At 33.4% G+C, this 22,055-nt stretch overlaps 1 protein-coding gene across 1 annotated transcript in view; it reads left to right on the forward strand.

The window, feature by feature from the left end:
• LOC109046926 (lethal(2) giant larvae protein homolog 1-like) overlaps positions 1-21,810 on the forward strand; it is a 38,958-nt gene extending 17,148 nt beyond the window's left edge. Inside the window, exons 6-23 of the mRNA XM_042720157.1 lie at positions 1,963-2,125; positions 2,452-2,587; positions 6,728-6,782; positions 6,868-7,022; positions 9,747-9,964; positions 10,500-10,567; positions 10,788-10,941; positions 11,722-11,826; positions 12,732-13,024; positions 14,635-14,788; positions 14,920-15,061; positions 16,831-17,114; positions 17,197-17,461; positions 17,560-17,674; positions 18,810-18,889; positions 19,175-19,298; positions 19,379-19,475; positions 20,851-21,810. Coding sequence (XP_042576091.1) covers positions 1,963-2,125; positions 2,452-2,587; positions 6,728-6,782; positions 6,868-7,022; positions 9,747-9,964; positions 10,500-10,567; positions 10,788-10,941; positions 11,722-11,826; positions 12,732-13,024; positions 14,635-14,788; positions 14,920-15,061; positions 16,831-17,114; positions 17,197-17,461; positions 17,560-17,674; positions 18,810-18,889; positions 19,175-19,298; positions 19,379-19,457 — 2,590 coding nt within the window. The 3' untranslated portion in view covers positions 19,458-19,475; positions 20,851-21,810. The remainder of the gene's footprint in view (positions 1-1,962; positions 2,126-2,451; positions 2,588-6,727; positions 6,783-6,867; positions 7,023-9,746; positions 9,965-10,499; positions 10,568-10,787; positions 10,942-11,721; positions 11,827-12,731; positions 13,025-14,634; positions 14,789-14,919; positions 15,062-16,830; positions 17,115-17,196; positions 17,462-17,559; positions 17,675-18,809; positions 18,890-19,174; positions 19,299-19,378; positions 19,476-20,850) is intronic.
• The last annotated feature ends 245 nt before the right edge of the window (positions 21,811-22,055 follow it).

A 22,055-nucleotide genomic window follows, 5' to 3' on the forward strand; every position in this document is an offset into this window, starting at 1 on the left:
GTCAGCCAAGAAATTACTGAACAAAATGCTTTTGTACCAAGTGCCACATCTCTTGGGCCCCAGCCGAGGAGGTGTTTAAAATGGGGAATATGAGCTTTGCACACTCATCTTTGGGAATCAGCGGGATCTGGAATGCCAGAATATAGTCTGTGGCTCAGTAGGAAAAAACTGTTTTGTAGTGTTTTGTTTTTCTTTAAGACATTGGGGCATCTACAGTAGTCAACATTTGAAGTGGATCAAAAAAGTTAATTAAACTTGTCCTAAGACAAGAACGGGTATTGTTTTGGTTTTTGGACAACTTTGATGAAAGCTTTTGATCCACTTCAAATGTTGACTACTGTAGATTGGCATGTATATGAGTTTTAATGTCTTCAGAATACTTATTATAATTACAAATGGTGTGCTTGCTAGTATGAAACGTAATAGGCATCCACTGTGGTGTGGCCATCCTCTACTAACCTCACTAAAAACTATCTTACAATATCATTCTTCTATTTTTGTAAATTAAGGGTACCTACAATCATGAAAAACCTGGGAATATTAGGGTTTATTATTATAATTATTATTATTATTATTATTATTATTATTATTACTTTTTAGATAATTTAAGATTATTTAACATTTAAAATTATTGTATATAATTTTATATTTCGTAATGATTGTATTATTTAACTTGTATATGTGAAAGTGTGTGTATATGTGTATGTGTGTGTATATATATATATATATATATATATATAAAAATGTAAAATATGAATTATATGATTGATGTAATTATATGACAGTATGGTGATGATGGTTGTTTTATGTAATTTTTAATAAATATGCTCAGCCTTGGAATTGGAATTGGATTTTTTTTTATAGAAATTGCCCTTTATGATTTCAGTCTCTAAAATCCTTATCCAGTAATCATGAATAACTATGATTAATCAGGGTAAGATCATTTGAAAATCATAGTTCAATTCATTAGAACCTTATAGCCTTGTTCTGCACATTTTCAGTTTTTATAAAATTATCTAAGATCTAAAATTGCAAGATCTTCCTTTAACTTTGACAGTGTTCAACTTTCTGAAGTGTTAATGCCATTTCAGTGTTTCCATACTAATTTCTGATTATCATCACTTACTGACTTATAAACAGCAGTATGTCTTTCAAATCTGTTTTTTTTTTATTTCTTTGATTTTCGTGTAAAACCCTTTTGTTGTTTGTGTGAAATTGTTTCTTGTGGCTGTTCTTATCCGAAGCCAAGCCACCAGATGAGTACTCCAGTCCTTCTTTTCCTCTTTCCCTTCATGGCTGCATCTCATCCTGACTCTGTGGGTGTACCATGCACATTCCAGCTCTTGAATCCATGCCACAGCCACGGAGGAATCCCGGACTGTGGCTTTTGATTGGTCATCATTTGTCTGGCTTTCAAACTGAATTTAAGCATGTCAGCGTCTGATAATGTTGTCAACTTGTGCCGTATTATTTTGCATTGAAACCACTGATATATTTTTTTGTTTATTGAACTTTGTGTTTTCTTTCCGTTCATCCCGTTAGACTTTGCAAACATGAATCAAGAGTAATTGTTACCAAATGTTCGATACATTGTTTATTCATCATTCAGTGAACCCCGAGACCTGCACATTTTTCCATGCAAAATGCTTTTCCACACAAGCCTGCATTTGATTCGGTTTTTTTGGTTGAGAAAAAAGTGCCAAGTGAAGTTTTGCAGTAAAGGTTTTCTGTACTTCAGTAGCGCTCTGTGTTTGGGGAGTTAAGTAGTGTGTGCTCAGATTTGGGTTTTTCACCAAATAGAAGTGCAGTTGGGCGGGACTACAAAGAGAATACATCTTCCCAATGTTCCTTGGTGCAGCGTAGTGCTTGGATTTGTCATCAGTCTGTAGGTTTCCTGAATCTTCTGAATAAAATCTTGCTATTTGTAATGTCATTCACATGTCTGATTATTCCCCTTTTCAGCATTCCAGAGGAGTACAAGTGTGGAAAATCATTGGGGCCCGTGGAGTCCCTGCAGCAACATCCACAAGACTCTGATAAAATCCTCATTGGTTACAGCAGAGGTCTGGTTGTACTCTGGGACCTCAACAGTCGGCATGTAGACAACCTCTTCCTGGGAAAGCAGGTGAGTTTGTGCGTGTGTGTGTGTGTGTGTGTGTGTTTATTTGATGTCTCTCAAATGGTTTTCAACACTCTTTGGGGTTGTGGTTGAAATGCATTGAATTGAAATAGAAACGTAGACATCAGTGTTTTAAAGTCTCTGTAAAAATGTCAAATAATTGCACTGCAGAATTTCAAAGTGATCAGGTCAAGAGATCTGTCCATGATTCATAAAAACTCCTTTAATTCCATCTTTAAATCATCAGTGCTTAAAGTTAAGATGTCCAGATGGTTTATCGTCTTTGGTCCTTCTTTGACGCTGTGTATTGTGTGGGACTGTCACTCTTGCAGCAGCTGGAGAGTTTGGTCTGGGAACGGTCCGGAAACAGCTTTGTTAGTTCCCATAGTGATGGCGGATACATGTTGTGGGCTGTCAGCAGCAGCAATCCCTGCACTCATGACCCCATCTCATCCACCATACCATATGGTGAGCCATAACACATGCCAATTACACACCCTTCCCTTTTTCTGTGTTTCTCACACACACACACAGATTGTTTGTTAGCAGTTAGTTTGTGCAGTTACAATGGTCAAGTGGTCAAGTTACATTTTCCATCTGTCTGTCTGAGTGTAAACTATCATTCATAAGTTTGGGCTCAGATTTAAAAAAAAAAAAAAAAAAAAAAAGGATGCATTTAGTTGGTCAAAAGTGACAGTAAAGACATTTTTCAGATAAATGCTGTTCTTTTGAACTTGGAAAAAAATGCATTACAGTTTTCACAAAAAATATTAATCAGCACAACAGTTTTCAACATTGACAATTAGAAATGTTTCTCATGCAGCAAATCATCATATTAGAATGATTTCTGAAGGATCATGTGACGCTGAAGACTGGAGCAATGTTGATGAAAATTCAGATTTGCGTCAGGAATAAATTATATTTTAAAATATTGTTAAATAAGCTATGATTCTTTCACATAATATTTTTGTAATATTTCACATTATTACTGTATTTTTTTTTTTACTGTAGTATAGACATGTGCCGGTATTCGGTAATGCGATATCACGGTAACGAATATGCACGATATTGTTATTGTGGGCACTTCTAAATACTGTGAATACTTATATATTACAAGTTATTCAGAATTTGGAATGCATTTTAAGAATACTATTCCCATCAACTGCTCAAAATGCACAACACAGCTGTATGCTGCTTGAAAGACTGTGTGCTCTGATGTAAACAAGCACGCACGAGAAGCACATGGGGGAACACGTGAAAGACGCGCTGATTGAAAGCACATTCACTCTCTGACAGCAGATGGCGCTAAACTGCAGAAAATGCAGCCCTTACCCTGGAAACCCCATAAATAAAGCAGCTGTGCTACTGTCTAAATCATATTTAAATAAGTTTAAATCGCCATTCAGATTTGTGGATTTGCTATGGTGTTCATCACAGCGCAAAATACTTAAATATTTAGATTTAATAGGCTATTTATTTTCAAAAAAATTTTTTTTTTCTTTTTCATTTTAATCTGGACTACAACATGCCCTAGATATTGTTTGGAAGTGTTCTGATTATTTATTGTTCATTCACACTTTACATTAGGGCTTCATTAGTTAACATTAGTTAATTCATTAGTTAACCCTCTGAAGTCAATTAACGCGTATACGCGTTTTGGGGTATTTTCTCCTGATAACCCCGAAAAGAACTTAAATTACACTTTCAGTTTTGATCGTACAGATAAGAGCAATACATCAATCAAATCTGTAAAGGGTCTACTTTTTTTTGTATACAGACATAATAACAACAAAACTTTGTGCACTTATAAAATAAAGATAACAAACAAGGAGTGCTGTCTGCAGCCTTTGTCTGCGCTTATCTTCAATTACAAACGCGTCATTAAAATGAACTGTAACTCAGTGAATACTCAACACAGAGACATGAGAGAGATATCTATAGAAAGCCTGACATGTCTACTTTTAAACTAAACAAGTGCTGCCGAAAAATATATTCTGTGATAAATATTCTATTGATAAATAATCTGTGATAAAGTAATCCATATGAAAACAATGCGATGTCCGTTTTTCACGTCTCCCTTCATTATCTTCTAATGCGACCACACCCCCGCGCTGAACGCGCTTTTGAGATTCAAATGTTTCACTGAAGCGCGCGGCTTGAATACGCCCACACAACAGAAGACAACGCAGTGAGACTGTTCTTCAAGTTTTTTTTATTTTACTCTTTGCTTCGCGATGAGAGGAATAAGACATAATTCACCCCAAAAAGATGTGATGTGGTTGAGGATTTGAAATTTGGATTTCCTCAGAAAAAAAGAATGAAGCACTTTATTCAGCAGAGATCATAAACATGAGTAAGTCTCTTTTTATTTATTTATATACTTGTACTAGTTTTCACATAACGTGTAAACGTTTTACAAGTTAGACTTTTTCCAAATACTTTTTTCCAAACTATAATTCATGACTAAATGTATAATCAAGTGAAATATTATGAAGTTTTCAATAACAATATACACTACTATACCATTCAAAAGCTTGATGTAAATAATATAAATGTACCAATAAATGTAACTGTAACAAATGTAACAAACAATGCTGTTCTTTCAATTTATCCCCCCTAAAAAAACCTGTAAAAAAACTAAAAAAAAAATATTCTTTGATCTTTTATAATTTTATTGTTAATAATGATAATAATAACAATAAATGTTTTTTTTGTAGAAAATAAGATTGTTAAAAGGATTTCTGAAGGATTGTGTGACTGGAGTAATGATGCAAAAAATTCAGTTTGAAAGTCAGCTTTGATTGTTCCTAATAAACTGTTTAACTGCACTCACAAGTGAATATTAAATTATGTTGTGGGATAATTAAATATATTCTAAATAAACTACAAACATAAAATTATATACATTTATTTTGTCCTCACATTCTTTCTTGTAACTCATCCCTCTCAGTGACACAGCTGACTGAATGGCTCATTATGCAGGCCTTTATCTTCTCAGGTGTGAATTCATGATAGTTGACGCCTACTCGCATATGACTTTTACCAACAATAAGTGTTTTGGATAATTTTGATATTTATTTTGTTTTCTGTAAGTGAGTAAACAAGATGATTTTCACATCATTTAGAAAAAAAAATTCTGGGCTACAAGCTCCAGTTCTCAAAAGTCCCGGGAACCAATGTTCTGTATGTGTTTTATTGACTTATTCAAGTGATTTAACATTTTTAGTTTTTCACTAACCACGCATAACACTTTTTTTTCTCAAAAACACAATCATGTACATACATGCTGCTCACATATTATTATAGCCCAGTTTGTGCTGATTACAGTGAGATTAGACTTTAGCCATTTAGACATTTATAAGAAACTGAAAAAAGCACAAATGTCAGGGCATGACAAAACTTCTCCAGGCCCCAAAAATACCCTTAGACTCCAGAGGGTTAACATAAACTGCCCATGAAAAATTCTTCTGAACATTCATTCATCTTAGGTATTTCAATATTTAATAACACGTTGTTAAAATCGAAAGTTGCAACTGTGTTATTTAATGAGCTAACATGAACTAAGACTTGTATTTTTATTTTTTTTACAAAGATTAATAACTTAATCTTTGTAAAAAAATAAACGAATAACTAGCAAATGTAGCTATTGCTCATTCAGAATGTTAATGTATTAGCTAATATTAACTAATGAGGTCTTATTGTAAAGTGATACCTATTCAACTTTATAGTTTTTTTGCACTTGAATCTGTGTAAAACTTTTAACTTTATATATTTTTCTGTATTGCTTTATTGTATTTTAATGTTCAGTTATTTTTAAGAAAAAAGTTATTTAACCTATATACTATACTATATACTATATACATGATACTATATTATGACCACTTTTTTGAAACTTAATTTCAATACGTATACCGTGATAAAAGCATTAGCAATTAATCGCAACAGGAAAATTTGATACTGGCATATCCCTACTGTACTTTTGATCAAATAAATGGAGCGTTAGTGGGTGTAAGAGCTATCTTTCAGAAACCTTAAGAAAAATCTTACTAACCCAAACTTTTGAGGCTTATTGTCATCCGATTAATGTAAAAACATGTTGGACGAAGCTGAGCTGCAATCACATGCTTCAGGTCAAGTACTATTTCAGTCAGACTAAAGTGTTTAAATTTAAATAAGACTCGCTATTGTTTTATTCTGGCCAAAATTAAACATTTAACATGCTTGTAAAAATGCACTTCATGTTTTGGGCTGTTTTTAATGGAGGTATAATAATTCCAGTAGCCATAAGCTCATCGACGACTGGTCATGCTGCAATGTTTGCTTAACTTGCACAATGCCAGGAAATGTTGTTCTATACCAAAGCTTCAAGTCCGTTCAACTTTTGTAATAGGCCATTAAAATCCTTCTCCAGACCTATTAAAGGGATCGTAAACCTTAAATGCACTCTTCACTATTAGCTGATGGTTTGTTGACGCAAACCGCTTGGGGGAAATACGGACATTTTCCAATTTTTACCATGTACTCTGCCAAGATTTCTGTAGTTTTGGTGGTTTCTCTTAAACTCGGTTTGTCTTTCTGTTTTCCTCATTTTTGTGTTATTCATCTCAGGCCCCTTTCCCTGCAAAGCCGTGAACAAGATCCTGTGGAGGACAACAGAGTCCGGGTGCGTGCTGTAATGTGTGAGAAATGAAATCCCATAATGGCATGTTTGAGTTCTCTCAGGAGGGTCTCCTCTGTTGTGCCTGTAGAGCTCCTCTAGTGCTGTTCAGTGGTGGTATGCCCAGAGCCAGCTATGGAGACAGACACTGCTTGACCATCCTCCAGGACAGCAGCCACGTCACCCTAGACTTCACCTCGCGTGTCATAGACTTCTTCACCATTCACTGCACAGACAAAGATAAGGGTGAGCAGGCCACCCATGGGGCCGGTGCTGTGGCTTAATGTTTAAAGATTTGGGCTGATAACTGAAAAGAAGTGGTTTGACCGAACTCTTATTTTGAGCTCATAATATCAAACGTCAAGATTGATCGTAATATGATTAATTTTGCTGAAAGTTCAACTCCAAACTATTTTGTTATACAACATGATCTATCTAGTGATTTTAGACATCTTTAAGTAATAATAACAGCTATTATTATTATTATTATTATTATTATTATTATTATTATTATTATTATTATTATTATTATTATTATTATTATTCAATAATGGATGGTGGTTGTTGTTGTGGAATAATATATAATTAATATTTATTTAATACTACTACTGCTACTGCTTTATTATTATTATTATTATTATTATTATTATTATTATTATACCGTTACTAATATTATTATTTAATGTAGCAATAATAACAACTTATTATTATTTATTCAATAATGGATGCTGATTATTATTGTTGTTTTACTACCACTACTTTATCATCATCATCATCATCATCGTTGTTATTACTTTTTAATTTTAAAACAACAACAATAATAATTTATTATTATTATTTATTTATTCATTCAGTGGATGGTTGTTGTTGTGGAATGATATATAATTAATATTTATTATTATTATTATTATTAGTATTTATTTATTAGGGATGGTTAATTTTTATTATTGTTGTGAAATAATATAATAATTATAATCTATATATGTGGAATAATATATAATTGATATTTACTACTACTACTACTTATTATTATTATTATTATTTTTATTATTATTATTATTATTATTATTATTATTATTATTGTCGTTTATTCAATAAGACATTATTATTATTATTATTATTAATATTATTATACAATAGTGGCTGGTGATTATTGTTAATGTGGAATAATATATAATAATTATTTACTACTACTATAATTGTTATTATTATTATTATTATTATAATACAATAGTGGCTGGTGATTATTGTTAATGTGGAATAATATATAATAATTATTTACTACTACTATAATTGTTATTATTATTATTATTATTATTATTATCATTATAATACAATAGTGGCTGGTGATTATTGTTAATGTGGAATAATATATAATAATTATTTACTACTACTATTATTGTTATTGTTATTATTATTATTATTATTATTATTATTATTATTATTATTATCATTATTATTATTATTATTATCATTATAATACAATAGTGGCTGGTGATTATTGTTAATGTGGAATAATATATAATAATTATTTACTACTACTATAATAGTTGTTATTATTATTATTATTATTATTATTATTATTATTATTATTGTTATTATTGTCGTTTATTCAATAAGACATTATTATTATTATTATACAATAGTGGCTGGTGATTATTGTTAATGTGGAATAATATATAATAATTATTTACTATAATTGTTGTTGTTTATTATTATTATTATTATTATTATTATTATTATTATTATTATTATTATACAATAGTGGCTGGTGATTATTGTTAATGTGGAATAATATATAATAATATTTACTACTACTATAATTGTTATTATTATTATTATTATTATTATTATTATTATTGTCGTTTATTCAATAAGACATTATTATTATTATTATTATTATTATTATTATTATTATTATTATTATTATTGTCGTTTATTCAATAAGACATTATTATTATTATTATTAATATTATTATACAATAGTGGCTGGTGATTATTGTTAATGTGGAATAATATATAATAATTATTTACTACTACTATAATTGTTATTATTATTATTATTATTATCATTATAATACAATAGTGGCTGGTGATTATTGTTAATGTGGAATAATATATAATAATTATTTACTACTACTATAATTGTTATTATTATTATTATTATTATCATTATAATACAATAGTGGCTGGTGATTATTGTTAATGTGGAATAATATATAATAATTATTTACTACTACTATAATTGTTATTATTATTATTATTATTATCATTATAATACAATAGTGGCTGGTGATTATTGTTAATGTGGAATAATATATAATAATAGTTTACTACTACTATAATTGTTATTATTATTATTATTATTATACAATAGTGGCTGGTGATTATTGTTAATGTGGAATAATATATAATAATTATTTACTAATACTATAACTGTTGTTATTATTATTATTATTATTATTATTATTATTATTATTATTATTATTATTATTATTATTATTATTATTACGATTATGATTATTATTATTATTATTATTGATTATTATTATGCTGTTACTATTATTATTAATCTTGTTGTTTTTATTAATATTTATTGGTTATTTACTTAACTGATGCAAACCAGAATATGATCTTTCAGAACAAATAAATCTGCCATCAATGTGAAGAACAGTCAAATTATGTAAAAGTGTACCATAAATATGCTGTCATATAAATGATCCAGCAGAATCTGTACAGTTTTGACCGTATCATGTCTACCATGGTAAATACCATCATACCGCCCAGTTCAGACTCTTACATGGGCCAGTTACTAAGCTACCACCATTGTGCCCTTGACCCTTGCTTCTGCGGAGCTGTTCCTATAATAAGTGTCCTATAAATCACTGATGCTACATGCGTATGCTAAATGTTTTTTTTTTTTTTTTTTTTTTGCTGTGCATGGACTTCAGTTATTTTTGTGCCTCACAGAATTTGATGACCCATCAGCGCTTGTGGTTCTTTTGGAAGAGGAGCTGGTAGTGATTGATCTTCAGATGGCTGGCTGGCCCACTGTCCCTGCTCCCTATCTGGCTCCTCTGCACTCCTCTGCCATCACCTGTTCATGTCACATCTCAAATGTGCCGCCCAGACTGTGGGAGAGAGTGATCAGTGCGGGCCAGCAGCAGTGTCCTCTGCAGAACTATGAGGTGGCTGAATTAAAAGACCCTACACAGAAACTCAAAACTAGTGCTTTTTCCCCACAAGTCCTCTGTTGGTTTAACAGGAAATTTGGCAGAATGGATTTAAAATCGACTTGCAAATTCTGGAGAATGTGTAAAATGATGTGTTGACATTTGCATAACTGAAATATAGTTGGCTTTCATGCTTTTACATACGTATCGTTTTTCTTTCACTTAAGCAGAATACTAAATATTTGCATTCAGTATAACATCTGTTATGTGTATAACATTAACATCATAAAACAAACACCACCCTTCATTTTTTGTCACTGTTATATAAATTACTTGATTTAATACAGCACGCTCATACTGTATTTTTAGATTTAATAGCTTAGTCTTTCTGAAATGGATTTTATTTAACAACCACCAATAAGACACAAACCAGCATCAAAGTTTTTATTTAATGTTATTTCATTAAACAATTTAAAGTTTGCCAGAATTTTTTTTATTTTTATAAAGTGGCCGCCCTGAGTGTGCTTTTTCCCCCTCTGTGTTTTGACAGAATTGGCCATTATGTGGAGGGAAAAACTTGGCAGCTGATCCAAAACCGAAAGAACTGCTGTTAACTGGGTGAGATTTTATTTTATTTTATTTTATTTTATTTTATTTTATTTTTTTTTATTTTAATCTCTTCCTATCACTAATGAGAAATCAAAATTAAGTTATTTGAACAGCTGCTTACATTTTTCTTCAGTGTTTTGATAAAACGTCCCACAGGCTTGAATGAAAACATTCCTGTTTATTTGGATCAGTTGTCAGGATGATGTGTGCTTGTATTTGTTTTTTTTAGTCATGAGGATGGTACAGTGCGTTTCTGGGATGCGTCAGGAGTGTCGCTCAAACCGCTGTACAAACTGAGCACAGCCAACATCTTTCAGACAGACGGCGACCACAACGACAGCCTGACGCAGGCCGGGGAGGAGGAATGGCCTCCTTTCAGAAAGGTCAGGGATTTATGGGAGATCTGATGATTTCTTTGACTTTTAAAACTAAGCTTAAATCACATCATCTGAACACCGGGACATTATTTTATTTTTTTTACTTTACTCACTGTTTTCTTTCACAACAAGGGAAGCTTTAGCAAGTTTCTTGACCTCTCCTTTCTGTTTTTTTTGTTTTCCTAATCCACCTTTCCCTCTTCTTCAGCTTCTCCATAAAACACCAACTGCAGTCCGGCGCGTGGCCCTCTTTAGCATATGGGATTCACACTGGACTCGATTTGTTTTGCTCCATAATTAAAAGCAGACTGTCTGTCTGATGACTGAAATGCTTTGCTGACGTCTGCTGAAGATGAAGCACATTACTGCTCTGGATGGCACTTCTGCGTTGCTTTTGTTTTACGTTTTTTTTTTTTTTTTTTCATAACATACACATTCCTCTTTTCTTTGTTCTAGTCTTTGTCCGCAGCTGTTTGGCTGGGATCAGATGTTGTTGAGGGTCAATGTGTCTAGAGGGGAAGGAAATGCAGTCTTGTATTGTTACCGATTGCATTATATTGCTCATGACATGTGGAGCTTTATGGCTGAAGCTATTTCTTTAAGGCTGTATAGATGGTATTTGACTTTTCTTGGGCATGTGGAAGATATTTTGTTGGACTTGATTGGCTCAGGTGTGTTTTTGTACTAAACATCCCTCATAAAAGGGATATTGCAGCTCTGTTTGTGCAGCTGTAAGAATCAATGAAGAAGAATAACAGTCCGTGTTTGCTTTTCATTTATTTCCAGGTTGGCTGTTTTGACCCATACAGTGATGATCCCAGACTAGCAATCCAGAAGATCAGCGTCTGTAAATACAGCGGAAAACTGGTGGTGGCTGGAACTGCTGGACAAGTAGGATCACTAGTTTTTAATGATTAATGCAAATATGTTTTCAGTTCAGTAGTTTGTCAGAGATTATCTTACTGTAGGGAGAGGAGAGGGTCTGTATTAATTAATATTGGAGAAAGCGTAACGGCTAACTTGGATGACGTGTCCCTTAATAACCAATCACATTACAGCCTTGACGTCATTTGAATTTCCAGTGAGTTGTGCGACACTCAGTCACCGTTTACGGATGCCATAGGAATGAATGAGAAGTGCCATAAACTGAATCCCACCTGTCGCAAAAAGTCAGTGACTTCTTATAAAATGCCTTTTTTTTTTTTTTTTTTTATGGAAAACTCTAAAAATAGTCCAATCCAAAAGGATTGTTTGGTGTAAAACATGTTGAAGATTAGCAGATAGGATGTCGTTTTAAAATTAAATAAGCAGTTTCCTCTAAAAATCTGCCACCTTCTAGTGGGTTTGACTTTGTTTCAAAAAGCTTAGTTAAGTGGCTTTGCTGTGTGCTGTCTAAAAAGGCTACATCCTAACCATAATGAAACCTTATTACCTCTTCAAGTGACAGTTCACCCAAAAATTTAAATTCTCTAATTAATTTCTCAAACCTGTAAGACCTTAGTTCATCTTTAGAACACAAATGACAATATTTTAGAGGAAATCCGAGAGCTTTTTGATCCTCCAAAGATAGCTACGCAACTACCGTGTTCTGACCCAAGAAGGTAGTAAAGATATCAGTAAAATAGTCCATGTGACATCAGTGTGTGATTTTGTGAAGCTACGAGATTACTTTTTGTATGCAAAGAAAACGACTTTATAACAACTTTTTTTATTTAACTAATGCTCTCTAGGCTTTCAAATGGCTATTGTCTTCTCAAAAATAAGTGATAACGTTGTAACCCATACTCTGTTCACAGGTTATAGTTCTGGTTCTTAGCGATGAGAAGTCTGATCACATGATTGATGTGGCCACAGTGGACCTGCTCCAGGACCGAGAGGGTTTCACGTGGAAGGGTCATGACCGGTTGCCTCCTAAGAGTGGCTCAGTAGTGTTTGCTCCTGGATTCCAGCCGGTTGTCCTGGTGCAGTGCATGCCCCCCGCGGCCGTTACTGCGGTAACCCTGCACGCAGAGTGGAACCTCATTGCCTTTGGCACCAGTCATGGCTTTGGGCTCTTTGACTATCATCGGCGAAGTCCAGTGCTGGCGAGGTAACTCTAGTGCCATCCAAAGCTGCTGTGTTACTTTGCCAAATGCTTGTTAATCAGTGCTTCAATTTGAAAGAGATTTATCTCGTTTGCTATGAAGAGATTAAAGTTATCTGAATTGGGGTTGGCTCGATTTGTTCACTCACTACATTTACAAAATTAATAATTGAAATCTGTCATGTGCAAACCAATCTTCAAATCAAGCAGGGTCTTTCAATGAACAGCTATCTAATAATGACAGAGTTAATAAACACGATTGTCTCAATGAGCATGTCTCATCTGAAGCTGCATTTCCAGCTAAATTTGACAAATATTTCATGACACAAACATTAAAAATAAACAAGAAAATGGAAATGTATTGCATATGAATCCAGTTAATTGTTGTTATAAAATATTTTTGCATACTCAGCATCTGCTTATTATAACCAAGCCAATTATAAATATATTACTATTATTGTTGTTGTTGTTGTTGTTATTAACAACAACAATTATATAATGATGATTATAATACATTTCTTAAAATAAAACAATATTTTTAATACTCTTGTTAAAGTAGTTTAAATGTATTAAATTAAATTATTATTATTATTATTATTATTATTAACAACAACAACAATAAATTAATAATAATAATACAAGTTATTGTTTTAAGGAAATGTATTATAATTATTTAAATTTATTATTATTATTATTATTATTATTATTATTATTATTATTATTATTAACAACAACAATAATATAATTTTATAAATTAAAGTTACTTATAATAAAAGTATTGATAATGATAATTATAATAAAACAAGTTATTGTTTTAAAGAAATGTATTATAATTATTTAAAAATTTATACAAGTATTGTTTTAAATAAATGTATTTATTTAAAAAAATCTTTATTATTATTAATAATGCTTTCATTAATGTAATTTAAATCTATTATTATTATTAACAACAACTATAATAATATAATGATAATTAGAATACAGTTCTTTAAATAATAAATAAATGTTTATGTATTATTTTTTATTATTAATATTTTAAAGTATTTAAATAATTAATAAAATTTATTATTATTATTATTAATAATAATATTTACAACACTAACAACAATTTGATACATTTAAATTACTTTAATAAAAGTTAATAAGTAATACAGAAATGTAGTTTTAAAGAATATTAAATACAAAATATATTTTTATAATTATATTACTATTATTAATACTTTTATTAAAGTAATTTACTGTTAATTTAATTTTATTATTATTATTATTATTATTATTATTATTATTATTTTATTAAGTGAATCAATTAATTAATAAGTGATTATTAATATAGTAATCAGTTTTGTTAGAAGTATTTTTTAATAGTAACTGTATAAAATAACTATATTATAACTATCATTTTAGGAATGTTTATATTTATAGTAACAGTAATGTATTATCCATTTGCGTTCCCTAATTAATGAACACAGTTTGTGTAGGTATGCAATAAACCTTAATCTGAATAAGATTTTCCTTCAGCAGTTACCGTGCAAAATAACCTCATAGGATATAATTAAAAATCTGACATTTGTGTGACTGTACTTTGCTGTAAAGGAAGGTTTTGTGTTTTTCCATAGGTGCACTCTACACCCCAATGACTCTCTGGCTATGGAGGGCCCGCTGTCTCGAGTGAAGTCTCTAAAGAAATCCCTGCGCCAGTCCTTCAGAAGAATCCGGAAGAGCAGAGTCTCAGGAAAGAAACGTGTTGTAGTTAATAGTCCCACCAGTAAAGTGAGTGTCTGGAAATCTCACATACATGCATTACCATCTTACATGTTCCTGTGATTCAAGGGGATGAGGCCGTTGTTTGTGAGTCTGTTGTTTATTAGTTTTCTTTAAGAAGCTGATCTTGTCTTCCTCAGGTGCAGGAGGCTAACGCTCAGTTGGCGGAGCACGATGCTGAGGTGACACCAGTGCAGAGACGGATTGAGCCCCGCTCTGCAGACGACTCTCTGTCTGGAGTGGTGCGCTGCCTCTGCTTCGCTGACACTTTCCTCAGAGATGGTGAGAACTGTGGGGGGGAAGGGTTCAAATATGCTGCAGTTAAGCAGTTCAGGCTCTGTGACTACTTGACTAGTGACTAGTTTCCACGTAACTGAATTAGACATTACGATTCTATATTATATCAAATCCATCCTATAAATTAAATCCAATTTGGATGTTTGGGACTCAATTTTATTGTGATTATTTACTCAAAGTTGAATTAATAGTTTGACTTTATCAGTTGTATACGTTTTCAATTAAATCTTTGTTTTTAATTATCAGGCTGATATCAGATAAGCATAAGCAGTTTTGCTGTTGATCTGATTCCAAATCTGAGTTTTGTCTGTCCTGTGTGAGATGTGTGGGCTTTGCATTGTTTAACCTGATCAAGGCTGCTGTACACTCGCCCACGTTTACGTGTTGAAATGATTTAGGCTGTCACTTTATATGACTTTGTCTGGGTCACAAGCACGAGGAAGCCCCATTTCCCTCATCTTCCAGTATGTGACCTCGTGACTCAAACAGACTCGTGCACAATAGTGATCAGATCATGTTTGGGGAGAGCTGCATTTTCCATGAGGGAGTTCTGAACAAAGTAGTATTGTTTTATTAGTGCAATATATTTAAATGGTTTACAGTCATGGGGGAATAACTTTGCATTTGTACTGTGCAGTTATGAGTGTGAGTGGTTTGCTATTGGAACATAATAATAGGGTCAGGTTAGGTCACTATTGTCTGAAACAACTGTGCTGACTGGATAGGGAGAACTAAAAAATGTGCTCACAAAATACTTAGGCCACCAAATCAGGTCATGGAGAGTGCTACTAATAAGCTGATAAGTTGATCCAGATGTTGAAAAACAGATCCAGAGCTAGGGTGGACACATGGAGCAGGATTGGGAAACGCTTGCTAGAAGATTAAGATTCATATTCTTGCCAAACCTTTTTTTCAAAACAATGCTTGCTTACTCCATAGTTTGAGGTCGGTACAATTTTTTTTTTTTTACATTTTCGAAAGAAGGCTCTTATGCTCACCAAGCATTTATTTGATCATAAATGCAGAACCATAATAAAGTGACTATTGCAATTATAATTTAAAATAAAACATTTGTATTTTAATACATTTAAAATGTTATTTATTCATTTGATGGCAAAGCTGAATGTTTAGTAGCTGTTACGCTACATGATCCTTCAGAAATCATAAAAATAAATTTTTTAACATTATAAATGTCTTTTCTCTGAATGCCTTTTTGATCAATTTTGTGTGTTCTATGAATAAAAGTCTTAATTTCTTTAAAAGAAAATACTGCCTTCAAACATTTAAATGGTAATGCTCTTAATATACTATTGACATGCCCATTCATGCTTAGTCTGTTCAGCTTGCTCTTGCCTTTTTTTACACTACATTAAATACTTGTTCGATTCATTCATTTTCATTTTTGTCATCATCAATAGTAGAGACTGAAAGATGAATTGTAAGACATAGTCCAGTTGTTATTAAATGTGAACTTTTTTGCACTTGTCAGATGTTACTAACTAAATGTAAAAGTTTCACAATCTGTCAACACTTGAACACTGAGATGTACCCCTCAATATAAGAGTATTTCGATGTCAGTGTTTGCTTTTTAAAAAAGACATTAACAAATCAGGATTTGTAAAAGTACGACCAAATCTATGGGACTGGCATCACATCATGCATGTGTTTTGTAAATGAGACTCCAGGATCTTAACATTTATTTTTATGGCTGCAGGCCACCTGGTTGACAGCATTATTTTTCCTCGGTTACTCAGGAACGCATCACGGACCTACAATGTGGGCTGGCACGAACTCTGGCTCCGTGTACGCATATGCTCTGGACGTACCCTCGCAGGAGAAGTTCTCTGAGCAGAGCGTGGAGGCGCTGCTGGGGAAGGAGATCCAGCTCATGCACAGAGCTCCAGTGGTGTCCATCGCTGTGCTGGATGGCCGAGGAAACCCTCTGCCGGAGCCATATGAAGTCTCCAGAGATCTGGCCAAAGCCCCAGACATGCAGGGCAGCCACTCTGTTCTTATTGTTTCTGAGGAGCAGTTTAAGGTTGGGATATTCACAACTAAATAAACCGGATCATTAAACAAAATGGATTGGAAGTGAAAAACCTTTCTTTTGCTTTACGCAGGTTTTCATGCTGCCTAAAGTAAGCGCGAAGACCAAGTTCAAGTTGACTGCTCATGAAGGCTGTCGAGTACGAAAGGTGGCGCTGTCGAACTTCACCAGCGTTAGCTCTGAAGAGTACTCTGAGAACGCTCTAGTGTGTCTTACCAATCTGGGTGACATCCACGTGTTCAGTGTGCCAGCACTGAGACCGCAAGTACGCTACGACTGCATCCGCAAAGAAGACATCAGTGGCATTGCTTCCTGCGTGTTCACGAAGACTGGACAAGGTTAGTAGTTCATTCTCAAACTGCATGTAAATCATTTCTAGCTTTGTGCTTTTCCCCATGAATGAGATTCAACTTTGTTCTCTCTTCAATATTATTAGGGTTCTACCTGATTTCTCCCTCGGAGTACGAGCGCTTCTCGCTGTCGGCTCGTGTGATCACAGAGCCGCTGTGCCGAGTGGATGTGGAGCGACCTCACGATCTCTCTGCTCACAGGTAAACCAGAGAGAGATTAACAGTGTTCTGACCAGCTGCTATGTTGAGTTTCCAGACAACTGCCTTTCAAGTCTGAATGTGAAATTCCTCCAACATCGAAGTTACAGCAAATTAGATATTTGATTTTTAATATTTTGTATCAGGGAGATTTTACTGTTGGTGGAGCTACTCAAGCGATTTCGTAAAACATCATCCCATGGGTAAAATTTATTGTGTAACCTAGACTTTATTTCTCATTCAATTGGGTTTTTTCCTACTTTGGTTTTCGATGATATATGGAATGTGTGTTGGGATTAAGTTAATTGCTTTTACACTGTTTTGAAAACTTTTGTTGAAGTAAAAGTGACAGTTGGAAGACATCATTGCCATTAATGGCAGCAAAATATTAAGAATATACACTAAGATTAACCGTCTATTAAAAAAAATTAAATGGGAAAATTGAATAAAGTCATTAAATTTAATTACATGCATGCATGTTTTGGCAATCAGACCTTAATATTCCTTATTAAAGTAGTATATACAAAGACATTTCCAGAATACTTGTAATCAGCAAGAACACAAAAATTAATCAAAAGTGACAGTGAAGACATTTATAATGTTACTAAAGATTTCTTTTTCAAATAAATGCTTCTCTCTTGAATTTTATATTCATTAAAGAATTCTGGAAAAAAGTATCATGGTTTCCATTATATTTTTTGAAGTTTTCTGGATTGATAATAATAATAATAATAATAATAATAATAATAATAATATTAATAATAATATTATTATTAATAATAATAATAATAAATGTTTCTTGTGCAGCAAATCAGCATATTAGAATGATTTCTGAAGGATCGTGTGACACTGAAGACTGGAGTAATGATGCTGAGAATTCAGCTTTGCATCATAGGAAGAAATCCCATTTTAAATTATATTATAAAAAAAAATTACACACTATGACTGTTTTTACTGTATTTTTGATCAAATAAATGCAGCCTTGGTGAGCAGAAGATACTTCTTTCAAGACAGAGAAAATAAACGTTTGATGGTAGTGTACAGATGGGTAATTTTGGTGGATGATCACGTTGAAGAAATTAATCATGTCCCAGAATTTATAATTCTGTATTTTCAGCACATTTCAATCTGTTTTTAGTGGTTCCAGCACGACGCTCCCACCACAGGCTAATGGAACACACAAGACACAAGCAGAGAGCAAGGCTGTTGAAACTGAAGGTAACATTTCTGATGGAAAATAAATGTCATTCTTCACCCAACTAGCTGAAATTACCAGCATTTGTGCGGTTTTGTTTTCCTGGAAATTAGAATTTTTATGACTGAAGTCTAATTTATGTACTTGATGTTTAATGTCTCATACAGCAGTTCATTTGTCTAAAACTATGATCTCACCCCTTTTGTGACCATACAAATCACACTGTCAGAACATGTTGTATTTCAAGAAATGCAATGAGCTCATTGCTTAGACTGAAAAAAAAGATAAAACAGTGGTCATTCTCTCAGGGCTCTTAGATGAAATGCGGAGCTCCTTGTCCTCGCCCGTCCTGGATTCTCCAAACAGCAGTGCTGACGTCACTCTGGACACCACTGGCGAGCTCACCGTTGAGGACGTCAAAGACTTCTTAATGTGAGCGCTCTTTACTCCTCTATTCTGGTCTAATAGAGTTGCATTTATTTTGGGCTCCCCTCGATGTTTTGCTTCTTTAGGACTGTGGATGAAGCTGAGAATAACTACAGGAACATGACTGAAGAGGACGGGAGGCCTGCTGGAATCCTCATCAACTGAGCCGGCAGACAGCTGGAGGTGAGGAGCATTTACAGCACAAGCAGGCACTGTGGCTTGCTGAGAGTAGACAGGCGTGCATGACTGAGGAAATGGACCCTGCTGAGCCTGGAGGGTATTTAATGTGGAGATGCGTGCTAGACATTTGTTTGCTAAAAGTGTTTAGGATGTGCATTTTGTTTTTGTGAGGAGGAACAAAAAGTACTGGTGAAACCACTCTACATTGATCAATAATGTGACAGCAGATAGGATTTTTTTTTTGTTTTTTGTTAATAATAAACAACATCTGGTAAAGTTATGTCTACTGTATAACTGTCAGAATTTCTCTCTCTCTTCGCAATGTCATTCTTCAGATTTCGGGGTGTTGTATTGTCTTATACCCCCCCCTCCAAGAAAAAAAAAAGTTTTTTTTTTTTTAGTAGTTTTTTTTTTTTTTTTTGCTAAGCAGACAGAGGCTACAACTTTATTTGTCTTGTATGAACTGATATGAATCAGTGTTTCTGGTTAAAATCATTTAGTATTGGGAAGTCTGATCCATTGTAGTCAAGTGAATTAAGTTAAGTAAGTTTAGTTAGTTTTTTTTTTTTTTTTAGCATAGTCTCAAATGAATCAGCTAATGTTAATTAATACATTAATTAATTAATTTATATATTACAGGTTCACTTATATCTCTTAATTTACATGGTTTAGTGTATGATTTCCTTCATGTCCATTAGACCATTTTTTAATTAATTTTTTTTTTATTAGTGATTTATTTGTGTATTCAAGTACATTCAGTTGCTGAGATTTGTATTGTTTTTGAGGCTGATGCCTGAATTGTTTGTAAAAAAGACACAAAACCATGGTGCTTCCAGGCATCTTGTGTGTTTAGTTGCCAGAGATCTGTTTGTTGAGAGAATTCTTCCCCCGCCTTCTGCTTTGTAACTTTCTAGTTTGCTAATGACTTCAGTCAATTTACACTTTACTCACTGGACAAGGTTTTTCACACAGAGCTTGAGGGAATGAACTCTTGTGATTTCTGCAGTCCATATCCTGCAAGCCAATGCTCAGTAGGGCATCTGTCTCTCTTATCTTCCCTCATTAGGCCCAAGGCATTATTATCTGAACTGCTAATATACAGAAAATTAAGAACAGACCACACATTTTCCAGTGTTTTCATGTAGCCTCGGACATTTTACATTGTTTATTGGCAGGGAAAAAGTAGCTCTTTGCCTCCTTGTGGACATGTTTGGCAGTGCAGAATGGTTTGGTTATAAAATCAAACGTGTGTTTGGATGAATGCCTGTGATTATTATTAGTTTTTTATTAATCCTCCTCGTCTCATGTGAGACATAAGGCCGCATTACATGTAACTGCATCAGTATTTAACCCTTAATGATGATGTTGTCTTTTTTAGGAGCAGTTACGGGTGAAGACTCATCAGCTGAACTCGTTCTAACTGGATCTTGACAGAGCAGTTTGTGACTCCGGAAGTTGCACCAAACATTGTTCATGAAGTTTTTACAATGGGAATGTTGCACTTTTTTTCCCTGTGCCAAAAGACTGAATGATTCATTCTATTATCCTCTTTTTCTTCACCTTTCCTCCAGTTTTCTTTTTTTTTCTTTTTTCCTCTCGCCGACAACCGTTGGTTCCTTTGAGGGAGCATAAAATGGTACATTTGAGAGGTGACTTTTAAAGGGATCAGGCACTAAAACAGCCGAGATCTTGTACAATGTTTGTATGCAGTTAGGGGGCTACTTGCACTGAGCCCATGAAGTTTGTTTGTCTTTTAACATTCCTCTTCTCACGCCACATCTCCTCTCACTGTGTGCCATTAATTAGTTTATGCTAAATCAAATCGAAATTCCTACATTTAGAACACACAGCTGCTACAGTCCATGAATCTCTGAGGGTATTTTGGGGCGACCAACTGCACAACAGAAAATAACTATTAAAGCTTATGAAAAAATATACATATATATTAAGTGCCCTGCTCATTTATGAAGGTATATTCTTTCTGTATGAAGTGTTTGCTTTTTTTCCCTCCTGACAGCCTTTTCAACATTATCTATGATACTGTGATGGTTTCTGACCTCAAATCAGGAGTCTATTGAGAAGTTCAAGTTATGGACCCTGTGGGTTTGATAGAGATATTTTCCTCTCATTCAGTCGTCTTTATTATTATTATTTTGAAATAATGTCCCTTAACCACTTGCCATTGTAAGTAATTCAGGCAGTTAACTGTGAAGTGTGTCATTTGAAGGAACATGGTGTGTAACCTTTGAGTATTCGCCGCAGTAATTCTAACCAGTTTTTGGCACAGTATTAACACGGTATGAAGGAGCTAACGACTTTTTCTATTTACACAGTATTATTTAGAAGAATTTTATATGGCTTATAAGGGTTGGTATTTTGTATTTTATAGATATTTCACTGGCATCTAGGTAACTAGGCATTTCTAACATTGCATTTTGTGGGGCAATTATCAACAGTTGTGTAGCATTACAAGAAATGACTAAACTATAGGCATTAGTGTAGCTAATTGAGGGAAAGCGTCATTGAGGGAATAGGACAAGTGTTGCACAGACGTATTTGAATGAGACACAACTAGCTCCTTGG

This window comes from Cyprinus carpio, chromosome B3 (genome assembly GCF_018340385.1).
Source record: "Cyprinus carpio isolate SPL01 chromosome B3, ASM1834038v1, whole genome shotgun sequence".
NCBI lineage: Eukaryota > Metazoa > Chordata > Actinopteri > Cypriniformes > Cyprinidae > Cyprinus > Cyprinus carpio.